This window comes from Zeugodacus cucurbitae, chromosome 6, assembly GCF_028554725.1.
Source record: "Zeugodacus cucurbitae isolate PBARC_wt_2022May chromosome 6, idZeuCucr1.2, whole genome shotgun sequence".
Lineage (NCBI taxonomy): Eukaryota > Metazoa > Arthropoda > Insecta > Diptera > Tephritidae > Zeugodacus > Zeugodacus cucurbitae.
Genome location: NC_071671.1, coordinates 54,393,358 through 54,409,280, shown reverse-complemented (window position 1 = coordinate 54,409,280; position 15,923 = coordinate 54,393,358). Strand labels below are relative to the sequence as shown.

General features: G+C 34.3%; 1 protein-coding gene across 3 annotated transcripts in view; it reads left to right on the top strand.

Annotated features, from left to right (window-relative positions):
- Positions 1-15,923, top strand: part of LOC105219210 (gamma-1-syntrophin) — a 149,409-nt gene that overhangs the window by 114,764 nt on the left and 18,722 nt on the right. For all 3 annotated transcript variants that reach the window (XM_054233650.1, XM_054233649.1, XM_054233648.1), the window contains exon 12: positions 12,494-12,718. In XM_054233650.1, the coding sequence (XP_054089625.1) occupies positions 12,494-12,718 (225 nt within the window). The remainder of the gene's footprint in view (positions 1-12,493; positions 12,719-15,923) is intronic.

Sequence of the window (15,923 nt, the reverse complement as noted above, 5' to 3'; positions counted from 1 at the left end):
TTTAAAAACATATGCATTCAACTATATATTATACTATAAACATACACTACTATATATTATACTATAAACACACTAATGCGCTACAAGGCTGTTAAGTCAACATCAACACACACAGATCACTCATACGCCGCGTATAACCACTTGCAAATGTTGCTCATTAAAAGCGCACACCGAACTCGTCAACAAATTTTTAATTTATATAATTCTCTGTTTTCGCTTTATTTACAAGTTTGTGCATGCGCTTGCATACTCTTAACAGCATGCAGGCAGTGCAGGCAGTTATGCATGGCACACACTTAGCAAAGTGGCATGCGACGCTAACTATTCAAAGTATGCAGTTTGTATTCTCTCTCTCAAACTCTTTTTTTTTTGCTTTAGATGGGGATATAATATACTATAATGTACTCAGTGAGCTAACAATTGCTAATTTAAAGTTGGAAATTAGTATTTGCATATTAAAGCTATAAGTTGGAGAGGGTGTAAAATTATATATAGGGCAAATAAAATTTATTTCATGTGAGTAAGATTGTAATATTGATAAATAATAAGAAATGATGTGGATAACTATTTGAAATGTAAGATAAATTTAAAAAATAAAATATGCAGTCATCTTCCCATATAGTTAATGCCAATGAAAGAAGTTGTACTTCAGAGCGACATACATGTTTTTATACTCTCGCAACAAAGTTGCTAAGCGAGTTAATAATAATAATTTTGTTTACATAACGGTTGTTTGTAAGCCATACAACTAAATGAGTTAGATATAAGGTTATATACACCAAAAAGATGAAATCGGATAATAACCTCCCCCACCTCCCATACAAAGTTTATGTTGAAAATTACTAAAAGTACATTAACTCACTAACGGAAAACATCAGAAACACTACATTTTACAGAGGAAATGGCAGAAGGAAGCTGCACTCAGATTAAAAAAAATTAAATGGATGTGGTGTCGCCCACTTATGGGTCAAAAACCATATCTCAGGTACTACTCGAACGATTTGATGAAAATTCGGTATATAATATTTTATTAACATCGTGATGATACGGTCGGAATATGAGCGAAATTTACAACCACGCCTACTTCCTATATAACTCAATTTTGAAATCCATCTGATTCCCTCCCTTTATAATACATATGTACATTAGGGACAAATGATGATAGCGAAATAAAACTTTACACAAATACTGTATTTGAGCTGTGACAAAAAGGTCGAGATCGAACTATAACTTTTCAAGATCCCTGATATCGAACATGAAGAACTCAGTGCCTAAGGGTAATTTTTCACCGAAAATATCGTTAAATCTCTCAGACATTTTAATGTAATTCACCGGAAATATTTTTCTTTTAATTGTGAGAATCTGTACTAAAAATTATTAAAATTGGCTCATCTTCCACTAGCTCCCATATATCTACATAATTATAGCTTTTTTAAAAATTCAGTGGGATTTATACCGCATTTGTCGGTTAATATGTGAGCTATCTTAGCAAAATTAAGTGATCGTTTAGTCTTGATAATAGTATACCTCGATGTTGAAAATGAGTGAAATCAGTTCAGGAATTACTTCAGCCTTTATATACAATATATGTTAATTTTCGTTATTTTATTGGACTTTATGCCGAATATATGGGCCAATTTGTGTGTTATCTTAATAAAATTTTCTCATTAAATTGAGAGAGTATAAAATGTTCAGTTACATCCGAACTTAGCCCTTCCTTACTTGTTTTTGTAATTCGTTTTTCCACCAAAAATAAAATGAACTAATGTAAGTAATTACAATCAAATATCCCATATATATAAATATATTTCATTCATTATTTTAATAGCCGGTGATTTGTGCTAATCTCGAAAATATGTGAAGCATTTCTGTTGGATTAGTCTAAGATTCTTTTAATAATGCAGCAAATTATTCAACTATATTTAAAACAGCGAAAATTGGATTTGATTTTCTCCACTTTTTTTAAGGTTCATGCCCTGAGTACCACACTTTTTTATGAAAATAAGTTTCATGAAAAAAGGTACATTTATTATTTTATATTTCATACTCGTATTTAAAATCTTTATTTTTTCTCTTTATTATATCAAAATTAACCCTACTGAATGCATTTTACTGATCCAAGGATCCAAGGAGTAAAGACGTATACTTTATTTTTCAAATCACCCTAATACAGCAATCGAAAATAGCCATATCTGTAGAGTTTGGTAGCCAGATTTGGTGGTGTTTGCTCTATTTGACACAAGCCCTATTCCGTTTATTTACTATAGAGTTTTGTACATTTCTATAATTCATATTCGGAAAATCTACCAGATTTACGTAATGCTATAGAAAAAAGTACTTGAAAGATATGTCAAGCTCAGTGTCATCTATTGGATATATTAAATATAGGAGAAAATATAATAGTTCATGAACTAAATCAGGCAATATTTCTATCATTACATCACTATTAACTGTTTCAAATATTTTATTTCAAGAAATGAATATGTGGACCAAACATAAACTCAGGTGAACCATATGGTGGTGGTTGTTGTGTTATGTCGTAAATTATATATGTAGATGATAATGAAGAGTCACATTTATAATAATAATATATGCTACTCAGTGGACAGCAATCATGCCTCTTCGTGGCATTCTTTAAACACTTGTTTAAATTTCCCTAAAATTCAAAATCATTCAGCCATTTTAAGATTTTCGCTTCCATAAAACCTTTGTAAAAAAATTTATTGTTGTATAATTATATGGATAAATAATATTTTTCAAAATACAACGTTTTAAGTCGTCATAATAATGTGAAGTACACAATTGCTATTTTCCTGAAACCATCAACAAGATCTTGAAGAAAATAATGGATTACACCGAAGGCATTTTAGGTATATACCTATAGGGAGGAAGAAATATACCAATGAAATTGTATTTCGTACATTATTGGATTACTTCCTCTGAGCCTAAGCAATAAGACCAATTTAAGGCGAATACTTTCATGGATCACATTATCGCTGCTAAAATTCTAATATACGAAAATATAACATAAAGTAGACTGAATATCTATCGAAGATGTAAATTTTAGCTTTGTTTGCACTTTTCCAAGAAAAAAAACACTACAAACACTTAAAGAAACCGGAACTCAACGGAAGCATTAATTTAAAACCAATTGATATTACTTTGTCAACCCGCTTAATTTAAATTTATCGCATCAGCAGATTTTAGTTATTAGTCACACTACACACTTTATTCACCGTTACACACAAACACACACACACTTTGCTTTACACGTGTGTTTAAAATAACGTGTTTGCTTAAATTATTTGCAACAAAGTGTGTACACGCAAATATTTGTTCACGCCACACATATCAAACACACATACACACTCAGCAACAACAACAGCAATTTTTCGAAAAATCGATCGAATTTATTTTGCAAAAAAAATTTGCTTTGTTTTCAATTAAATTCTCAACAATGTATATATCTATGTGCATATGTATGTATGTATAGTACATATATATGCATGTGTGTGTTTTGCCTTATTTTTGATTTGCTTTGCGGTTTTGCCTTTATTTACATATATGCGTGTGTATGCAATTTTTTTTTGCATACCCCAACCATCTACCACTCGGTGTGGACACGCACGCACACTTTTTGTCTGGCTCACATACACATTCAAATATATTTTGACTCACATATGTGTACCTTTTTTGGTGTTCCAATGTTTTGGCAGCATTTCGCACAGCTGCATGTCATGAACTGTGCATATTTGCATATCGGTGAATGGCCTCCGACGCGCCAGTAATATCAACACCAAACATGCACGTTTTACTTGTTTATGCCTGAATATATAAATTTCTGTGTGTATGTCAACGTCATGGCCTTTGTCGGCATTAAATTGGTGGTATTCGTACTTGTTTGTACATGTGTACCGACTGTCACCTGCGAGCTATTGATTCTTCATGGATTTACCGCAGTGGGGTTAAAAGCGTATATTTAACATCTGTCTTCGCAAACTTATGGCATTTTGCTGGTCTTTGCATAAAGGGTGGTTCATATGGCGGTTATTTTTTTTACTTCACAAAATAAAGCTTCCAAAATTCATATTATTGACTCTTGCAAAGAAAAAATATTCCAATCATTTACGGTATACGATTTCATATTTCTGCAGGCTACCATTCTCTACTTCAAAGACTTGATGATTGTTTCAGACTCCGTATCGCTTCCACGATATTTGTGTTAAATCTTGAATCGCTTAAAATAGTATATAATCATCCATCTATCCTAAACAATACTTCATACAAAAAATAAAACGCAAACCAATTCCAATGGCGCAACTTGACTTTCAAAAATCAAAATGTTCTTTCCAATAGCACTTAAAATAATCTAATAATGTCATACCTTAAAATCAGGAACCGAGCATCTTTTTACACTATTTACTCTTTAATTTAATAAATCGTAGGTTTTACAAAAAATAATCCGACTCTGAAAGTCTTATGGTTTAAAATTGAAACTTTCATAGCAGTAATTTTCGGCTGTGAAGCGACCTCTATTCTAAAAACTTTTCTTATGCTAGTTGGTGAATTTAAATTATAATAAATAAATAAAATTAAATAAGGGAGGGCTAAATTCGGTTGTGACCAAACATTTTATACTCTCGCAATTTTTTTATTTAATTTTATTAGTATAACATACAACTTGGATCACATATATATAGTATAAAGTCCTTGAAAGTTTGAAAACCCCTAATATTAGTTATATGGGAGCTAAATGAAGTTATGACCCGAATTCACACATTTTTGGCACGGAGACATATTATTAGAAGAAAAATATTACCTACATTTTTCTATCTGAGAGACTTTGCTATATTTTCGGAAAAAAATATTAGAAGCACTGAGGTCCTCATGTTCGATATATGGGGCCTTCAAAACCTATGGTCCGATTTCGACGACTTTTAGAAAGGGGGTGCCTCACTATAAATACCGTATTTATGCAAACTTCTATTCCGATATCTTCACTAGTGCTTACTGTATATATTGTATTATAGGTGTGATTGTGAAGCGATTTGGCCTATATTAATAACATATCATTGGGATCCAAGGAAAATAGTACAAACCAAATTTCACTCAAATTGGTCAAGTAGTTTCTGAGTTATGGTTTTTATCATGGTAAAATTTTGCATACCAATTTGAATGCAGCCCTTCTGTACCTTCTTTATGATGAAATTTAAGGTTTCTGGTGTTTTTCCTTACTGAATTAAAACATTTTTAGTAGTTTTCAACATAACCTTTGTATGGGAGGTAGGCGTGGTGATAATCCGATTTCCCACATTTTTGGATTGTATAAGGGAGTGCCTTAAAAAAACGACTTCTGAGAGTTTGGTTTATATAGCTCTAGTAGTTTAGGTGGGAATATTTTTTCCAGTGTATTTAAAAATTTAAAATATTTGTAGATGAATTTTTATTAGGGTTTATTTCAAAAAAATTCTGAAAAAATGGACATCTTTCCATATCGAAAATTAAGAAAACAAAAACTTTAAACTTATGACTCATAAAAATTATGATTATGATAAATTTGTATTCGTCAGAATAAACAATTGTCCTTCCAACTGGACAACTTTCAAAAGAAATCTTCCAAAATTGTTTTATTACATACCGACAACCCTGTGCAGCCTAACACCGAGTATTATACCATATATACATACGTTCGCTTATGTCCACTGTCAAAACTTTTCACATCATGTCGCATTTCAACTGACAGACAGTTTTACTTGTATTTCGGTCTATACTTAATAGCCTTGCCTTATTTTTCATTCCATATTCTTACCGTATCATTCAACCACTTTGCGAAGATTACAAGCTTGTCGCGTTCATGTCGCGCCGCTATCACCCGTGGCGGGCTGTCTGTCATTTCGTCCCATTGTAATCTACTAACGAAATTCAACGAAAGCATCTTTTTCATTGCTGTCAATACACATTTTTCTCGCATTAGTGATTGCTTTGCAGCGCCTGCGGCAAACAAGTATTGACAACACGGCCTATTGTTCGCCAATTGGGGACATTTATTTCACAAGAAATTACAGCTGCCCTCCAACATGATGGCCTGGATTGCGAATGTTGGAAAATCAATGATGTTTTTTTTGGATTTTTCGCATATAAGTATATATGTACATATATATATGATAGTGAATGTGTCAATGTATTATGTTATAATCAAGTTTAGCCTGTCGCTTTAAGCAATCGAGGCCGTGTCTTTTACAATGCACGGCGTGTGTAAGTTATTATACTATCAATCAATTTGGATTTAAAATGCAAATCGTTGATTTTGACTTTTCTTCGCTCCCTTATCTCCATTTCTAACATGTTTTTGCCTCTCTAAATGCTTTGGATTTGTGTCTAATAAAGTGCTAAATGGTTGAAATTAAGTATTTACCAAATTTACCTTTTCTCGTAAGCCAAGCTATGAACGTGCGGTGGAAAATTATGCTGAAAATTACAAATTCATACAAACACAATTTCGGCAACCTTCAACTGCAGGCATTTATTCTCGAAACATTCCAGAGAAATTGTATAGCAGCTGTTGGTTGTGTGGTAAAAATAATAATATAATATTTAACACAAATTAGTTTATTTGAGGATGTCATACTCACACATACATATTTACATATATACTGGCATATAATATTTTAGACAAAAGTTTTGACATTTCATTTAAAACTTATAAAAGGATTTTTTGTTGGGTGTAAATCAGGCTAGTTTGTTATAACCAAAGGCAACAATGTTAACCATAAGCGTATTATAGTTTCGTTAATATAAAATATATATATAAGTATAAAAAGATTGGATTGTATGCAGATTTTGTTAAAATAAAGTTATAAAAGTGGTTGGCTGGTTTAAAGAGTGGGTAAAGAGCGCCTGACCGTAAGCCACATCACATAAGCCATCACTAGCCCCTTTGTGCTCCCAAGAGATACTCCGTTAAGTGCCAACTAACGACTCGATCGATTCTGAGTTAAAACTTCTGAGTTTTTTTATCCTAGCTATTTCAGCTTTGAACCAAAATAAAAACAAAACAAGTAAGGAATGGCTAAGTTCGGGTGTAACCGAACATTTGATACTCTCGCAATTTATTTATTTAACTTTATTTATATTATATAATACACAATTTGACCCACATATTCGTCATATATTTTGTATAAAGTCCATTGAAAGTTGAAAACCATAATATTAGGTTAGAAGCACCGAGGTCGTCATGTTCGATATATGGGGCCTTAAAAACCTATGGTCCGATTTCGGTGATTTTTAGAATGGGGCTGCCACACTATAAACTTAGTATTTGTGCAAAGTTCTGCATCGATATTTTCACTAGTGCTTACTTTATATATTGTAAAGCAAACGATTCAGATTGTCTTCAAAGTTCTAGTATATAGGAAGTAGGCGTGGTTGTGAAGCGATTTGGCCTATTTTCACAACATATCATTGGGATGCGAGCAAAATATTACAAACCAAGTTTCATTGAAATCGGTCGAGTAGTTCCTGAGATATGGTTTTTGACCCATAAGTGGGCGACGCCACGCCCATTTTCCATTTTGTAAAAAAATGTGACTGCAGCTTCCATCTGCCATTTCTTATGTGAAATTTTGTGTTTCTGACGTTTTTCGTTAGTGAGTTAACCCACTTTTAGTAATTTTCAACCTAACTTTTGTATAAGGGGTGGGCGTGGTTATGATCCGATTTCTTTCATTTTTGGACTGTATTAGGAAGTGGCTAAAAAAACAACTGCAGAAAGTTTGGTTTATATAGCTCTATTGGTTTGCGAGATATGTACAAAAAACCTATTTGGGGGCGGGGCCACGCCCACTTCCTCAAAGAAATTACATCCACATATGCCCCTTCATAGTGCGATCCTTCATACCAAATTTTATTTCCATAGCTTTATTTATGGCTTAGTTATGGCACTTTATGTGTTTTCGGTTTTCGCCATTTTGTGGGCGTGGCAGTGGTCCGATTTTGCTCATTTTCGAAAGCAACCTTCCTATGGTGCCAAGAAATACGTCTTCCAAGTTTCATCAAGATATCTTAATTTTTACTCAATTTACAGCTTGCACAGACGGACGGACGGACGGACAGACAGACATTCGGATTTGAACTCCACTCTTCACCCTGATCACTTTGGTATATATGACTCTATATCTAACTCGTATAGTTTTGGGTGTTACAAACAAACGTTATTTGAACAAAACTATAATACTATCTTTAGCAACATTTGTTGCGAGAGTATAACAATATCAGTATTCTATGTTATTACTATACAAAGTATCCAAATTTAAGATTTATTTTTGTAATAGCTATTATTGTGTCTAAATTTGAAAACCATTGGCAGATCAGTTTTGAAATCTTCGAACAAATATTTATACTAAACACGGAAGGAAAGAAAGGGAAAATTCGGGAACGGATGCGACGGATATAAAGCAACTTAAACCGGATGTTGATCAAGGTATACAGGAAGCGGATGTTGAATATGAACGGAAGCCGAAGTGACGGAAGTGAAAGTCCACCCTGAAAGTAATCTTCATTAGGAGGAATCTGAAGTTCAAAAGCTATGGAAAATGCCAGCGTCAGTAATTAAGAAAACTGTTTTCTCTTGGAGTACTTCCGGTAGTCTCAAGTCTGCTTCTTTTGTGGTACTTCCGTTTCCTTTGATCGATATCCGGTTTGCGTTGGTGTTGAGGAAATTTCCGGTGCCGGTGATATCACATCATCCATGATCATTTCCATAAGTATACCTTTCCACTTCCATACGTACTTACAAATATTTCTGCTAGCATACATATCTACATATACCATCCACGTGCTGTGCATTTATGATCGCCTGGTACACATCCACGATTTGAAACTTTGCAAAAGTCACTGCTATGCTGTGTTGCCCAACCGAGCAGAGCAGTGTGGATTAGTATGGAGCACCCACAACAACACTTTGAATCGCCATACCTCCGGTAAATCTGAACCTATTTGAATGATCATGGTCTCATTTGAAAGGAAATTTATATATATAACACTGACGTATTCCACGGAAAAGAGGTCATAATGTAGTAATACAAAACTTACTACAAATTCAATCCAACGTATATTATGGTATATTTGCTAGTATTTACGTACCACTTCACAACCTTGCAGTCCGCCTTATCCTTTATTATTATTTTTATTTATTTTTTCTATTTACTGAATAAGAAATGCCTTCAGTGCAATTAACCTTTAAGCCATGATTCATATTCTGAATATTCAAAAGTGACTCCAAGGCAAGTCACAAATTCCAACAACTACTTCAACCAAATATACTTACATACTTACATACTTACACATAACCTTTCCCATTATTACTGACACTTTCAAGCTTTAATGCAATAATGCAGCAAAGTAACATAGAATTGCAATAAAGTAAAAATTTTTACTACGCACGTCCAGCACACAAAGCCGACAACAAGATTACTGCACTGACATATGTCACGTATACGCCACGTGGACTTGCAAATGTATGAGCGTCACATGTGACTACGGACATACATAAGTGTATATGGCACATATGCAAGCTCCTTGGCTTAGAGCAACGAAATGAGCTTGTTTATAAAATGCTCAAAGCGAAAAAATATATATTAGCAACAACTCATACTGACATACATACAAACAAACCGGCAGCCAACAGACGCCAACTAACTCACCACAACTCGAGTTGGAACGAGCAATTGCAATGGAAATGGAAAAAAACGTCAGCGTCAGCGCAGGCAAATAAGCAGTGATTGCAAAGACAGGCATAGCTAAATAAAAATATGAATACATCTGTGGGTGTGTATGGGTGTGTAAGCAAATTTTATACTCACTGTACTCGACTATCAAGCAGGAAATATATAAAATGAATAAATTTGTATATAATAAAGCTGCAAAAAACTACAAAACCACAAAGAAGTGCATAAAAATAAGTTAAAATTGAAAATCGCATTTCCTTTTAGCACATCCTGTACACAGTGTTGCATTTGTGTGTGTGCGGTTTGAGATAGCAAAAAATTATGCTTCTCGGAATTTTTTGTTAACACAGAAATTTTCTCCGAGCACTCACTCATACTATGCAGATAAAAATCGTATTTTATGCTGCGGCCATGCAGTTGCCAATGTTGTTGATTCAAGGCTAACGGAAATGTTGATGCTACGAAATTGCTGCGTTATGTTGCACAGTGGGACATTTCGGTAATGTGGAAAGTTCAAAATATATAATATTAAAATGTGAATATGAGAGAATAATTTCTGGTACGATTTGTGTGTATTGCAAATATGATAAAAGCGTAAAATAGCTTAAAAGAAGAGAATGTCGAAAAAGCTCTTAAGACATGTTCTGAAAGCTTCATAAATATTATAAAATGATTATAAATCTAAGTGTGACGATAGGTCTGTAATATTCCACCCATCCTGAGCTTTAATCGAACTTTCAGCGCCTTTAAGTTGTTCACATGTATATATATGACAATCTTTTTTTTTTGTTTAAAATTTATATATATATGTGTTAAGGGGCACACATAGTGTAATGGCCTAAAAAATAAATGATTTTTGGGAATTTTTATTAAAAAGAATACTTTATAAATTATTTCAAAATTTTAAGAATATATTTATACATATTTCAAGAATATACAGTGAAATTTTTGAAGAAAAAAATTAAATATTTTTTAAGTTATAGTCGATCTCCAGCGGCTTCACTGCTGCAGTGATTCTGGCCTTCCCCGTGGATGAAATCTAAAACAAAAAATCTCGTTAAACTAGATAATATTGTATGTACAATGACCTACGATAAAAAAAAACAAAAATTGACAATATGGCGGCGTTTTTAAAAAATTGTCGAATTTTACCCAAAATTTTGGTCGTTTTGGCCTGCCAAAATTCGATTTTTTGATCAGATCAAAAATCGATAGGTCATTGTACGGAGAACTATACATGGAACATGTAAAAAAATTCGATAGTGATCGGATCATTTGTTTTTGAGTAATCACTGCAGCAAATTCTGTTTCGAGAAAAACACGTTTAAAGATAAAATGATCGTTTTCACTGTTACCGAGCGGCTGCACTTTAAATTGCTATAACTCAAAAACTATTTGAGATATCTATCTATGTAATCTAACGAAATATGAAAAGAAATCTTTTTTTTTTTTTAATTTTACACTAGGTGTGCCCCTTAAGAATATCAAAAAAGCTCTAAATAAACGCCTAGAAAGCTTAATACATTAAAAAAATTTAATATTATAGAGGCAAAATACAAACAATAAATTGGATAATCGCCAATTTGAGCTAACTTTTCTTTAGAGGAATACAATTTTCTCAATTTGGAGAAGAGAATACCATTTTGATTTTTGAAGACATATTTTTAAAAAATTGAAAAACGCATTTCGTTAGCAATATTGAGTTTTTGTTGTAATTAAGATTTAATTTTAAGGAAGCGAACAAATATTTTAAAGTAGAAATTGCATTAGAGATTCCTGCCTACACAACAAAAAAACTTTTAGGAAAATAATCGAAAGCTCTAAATGGTTTTAGAAAAGCTTTTGAGGGTACGGAGCAAGAAAAATTACCTGATAGCTTTCATTGAACTTAATTTCATGAATTGCATCTTCAAATAAGCTTTGACTTCACCAAAGATTTAGATTAAAATAACAAACAAAACTTCTTCGAACTTAAATTAAATATCCAAAAGCTTTCAAGCTCGCAAGCTTTCAAATAATATTCTTTTATTTGAAATAGCTTTTAACTAAAACACGCATTTAAGGGTTAAATCCATTTTTCATTCCTTTCTAAATCAAATTTGAGCATCCCTGTTCTACTGTACGAGCTTTCAGATATATTTTACCTCAAATCTCTGCAATATTAAACCAACAGCAGCAATAAAATAAATAAAATAAACACAGACGCAATCGACGCAATTAAATATATAAATGCTTGAAACTTTTCACACTAATAAAGCAGGAAAACGCAAAAGAAATAATGATTTCAACGGTCAGCAGAGATTATGAAAGCAGCAAAGCTCCCGAAAGCGATCATTTACCGGCTTCACTAAGCAGGGACTCGTTTAGTTCACCACTTTAATTTTGGCCAATTGTTTGCGCCAAATTAAGCGCGGCCGCCATTTCAATCAATTCCAAAATGCAATTTCCTTTTTTCTGGTCTTAACGCTGCGGACTTTCCGGTACATTTTCAAGAAGAAGAGATGAAATAAAATAAAAGAAAATTAGATATGCTTTTAGGCGCAAAGTAAATTACTTGTGGGCAAATGAATTGCTGTGCCTCGGCAATAATTCGCATTGTTGCCTGTCCCTCCCAATTTATTTTAATGCGCCGCTGCTAATTTATTAGTTGAATGCACTGATTTCTTACTTTCTGACATTCTGTGTTGAGTCGCTTTATTTCCTTTCATACTAAATAATTGTTCTAACACAAATTTCTTTACCGTTTTATTCTCTTCTACCATTTACAGTTAAATGTCGCCGGTTTGTCGAAGGCGCTGGTGGCTTACAAGGTCTATCAGACGATGTTTCGTGTTGTGAAAGAATCGGAAACGGTGGATAGTCGTCAGCATTGCTTTCTGCTGCAGAGTTCCGGACATGAGCCGCGCTATCTGAGCGTCGAGACGCGTCAGGAGTTGCTACGCATTGAGAATAGTTGGAATGCGGCCATAGTGACGAGCGTTATTAAATTGGGCGTAAGTAATTTGTTTACAGTTATATATATTTTATTTATATATGTATGTATGTATGTATGCATGTGTACTTGTGAGTTGCATAAAACCGATTTAGTTTTAATACAGCCACCTAAATGCCATTTTATACACAAGCGCTTCAACAAATGAGACAATTTTACATTTTACGGTTATTACGGTTATTCCATTACATGCCACAACTCTCGGCGCACACACAATTGCGGTTGTTTGAGTACTTGAATGTGACGAACACACACCACGGTCGGTAAATATGCTCGACTCTTTGTTTGTGTATTTTCATGTGTATGTGTGTAATGCGCCGGTGCGTTGTCTTTGTAGTATGTCTTTTGCCCTCGCCTTGCCATTAGTGCAATTACCGGCCGTCAGTCACTTGTACGACTAACCAACCAACCGCTCGTGGCTGTGGCAGTGGCAGCAACGCATCATTGTCGTTTGTGGCATTTTGCATGTTGTCCCGCAATTAGTAGCAACTTAACCTTGTCTACGAAGTTTTGTTTATAATCATGTTCATTTCTGCGTACGTACTTGGCATTATTCTCTTTACAACTTTTGCAGAACGTTCCTTTTTGGGATAGCGCCACGCATGTGCGTCATGTAATACTCGCGTCTTCTCTGTGTGTGTGTGTTGTTGCTTTATGATATGTGTTATTAGTGCAGGCATTTCGTTGGATGTAAGGTCAGGGTTTCATAATATTGCATAACTGCCGGCAAATAACTGTTGTTGAGGGTGCATAAAATCATTTTGATTTCAATCGATAATTTGTGATTGCAAAGCAAGTCTTTAAAGGCAGAGTACTGATTAAATGTTCTTCATATCTTCGATAGTTTTACAGCAATTGTAGTATATGTAACGAATAGGTGTTTTTTTAGCCGTGTGGTTTTCAATACTTATGGACTTACGCAGGAACAACGTTTAATGCTGACGTGCGGCCCCAATTTCTGCAAAAATTTGTCGAAAATTGGGCTTCTAGGCTGGAATTTACTATGTATTCTAGCCAGGCGCGGCGGTCACTTTCCCGAAATCTTTTTTAAAACATAATGACATGCCCTTGTCTTTATAATAAATCTCAATTCTGGACCATAACATTAAATTATATGTTTTTCTTCTTTTTGAAACCATCTTCTTCTTCTTAAGTTACGTAGACACCGCTTATTTGGTTATAGCCGAGTCCACAACAGCGCGCCACGCATCTTTCCTTCTGGCATTTTGTCGCTAATTGGTAATACCAAGTGAAGGCAGGTCCTTCTCCACTTGGTCCTTCCATCGGAGTGGAGGCCTACCTCTTCCTCGGCTTCCACCAACGGTATATGCAGTGGTCGTCATCAAATCATTGGTTATTCGTTTTTATGTGGTGGGTCCCAAACCCTACGCACAACCGCATAAGCGGAAATCGCCTCCTCGCTTTAGCTCGCCTCCAAACGCATGTTTGTTGGCTACCCAGAGGATACTTGGTCTAAGACTGGAAGTCGTGAGCTACTTGAGTCACATGCAAAAGAATCGTTCCTGGCCACTTCCAAGTGAATGACAGTCAGAAACTTTCCTCACATACCTGAACTTCTACATATGACTCCATCCTCCCTCCATCCTCATTTTGAAACCTACATATTTAAAGAGAAACGCCCTCCATTATACATATGCTTCAAATTCATTTGAGATTATTAAAACGCCATTAAAGGACTAAAATCATCCTAGCAACAAGTTTTTTCAACCAACACAAAACGGAAAATGGAAAAAACGGAACACCTAAAAATTTCTGATTTCATTAAAACGGCCGCTTATGTCACTACTAATCAAACTATTGAATGTTGAAACTGACGTCTAAGAGCAAACTTTAAGTCACTAGTTTTACTGTTAAGGAGCTACCACTCCATTTTTAAATTGAGATCTCCTAAATATAATCTTCCGAATTTGGTCTAATCACGGATTTATTATCAAAACCGAGCTTATCTATTAAAAAGAAATAAAAAATACCTATACTACTACTTCGATATTTCTTCACCTTATTACCTGATATTAAATAGTCACTGAGCCAACTGCAGCTACACCAACTATAGTATATGCAACAAGTGAAGAGAAATTCCCACAAGATTAAAGACAATTTATTGATGCAATTCACTTGCATTTATGCAGCCAATTGACCGTTGAACCACACACACATACAGTTGCCGCTCTTGAGGCTGCACTTAAGTGCAGCCCACTTGCCTTTCAATGACAAGAGGACATTATTTGTTTGGGTGACCTTTCATTTTTCATGGTTTTAATACAATTTTCTGGCGGCACGGTTGAAATGTGTGTCAGTTGCAGAAAATCATGAATGGGTAATATAATTTTGTTGGCTTCAATGTTATAGAACTGTGTATTATATGCAGATTAATGTGCAGGCAAATTGTATTGAAATATTGAGGTACTGATGACTGACTACCAAAAAAAAAAGTAATGGAAACCAATGCTGGTAGTCACTTATGTTATTTTAATCTTTTAATTTCTTTATAAAAACCTATTAATTAATTCACCTAAATATATTTGAATTTTTCAAATCGAATACCAAAATTAGGCTGCAAATACATATGTATATCCATCCGTAGATGAATATAAAGCTATATTTAGAATTCTGAAGGGTCTTAACAAAGAATTAAAAATATTAATATTAATATATACATATAGGCAAATATGTCCCTTCCGCCTTTTTGTCTTGTCAATGCTATACATCTTTGAAAGGTCTTGACATAACCTACAAAACGACGCTATGCATGATTAGTTTGGATATTGCGTTCAACAGTTAAACATGGTTCATTAACGCCGCAATTCGCGCTATTATAAAGTTGTCCTTCGTTGAAGGCAAAACCGCTAGAGAAACGTTCCGTGAGATTAATGGTGTTTTGGCGGATGGTACTCTATCACTTCGAACTGCAGAGGAATGGTTTCGACGATTCAGAGCGGGTGAAAACGACACCATGGATAAGCCAGCCGGCGGGAGACATGTGACGAAGAATACCAATCAAATCATGGAAAACATAGAGTTAGACCGACATGTGGCATCTCGTGACATCGCCCAGAAAATGGGAGTTAGTCACCACTCCATTTTAATCCATCTGCAGAAGGCTGGATACAGAAAAAAGCTTGATGTTTGATGCCGCATGATTTGACACAAAAAAACCTCCTAGACCGAACAACCCCTGCAATATT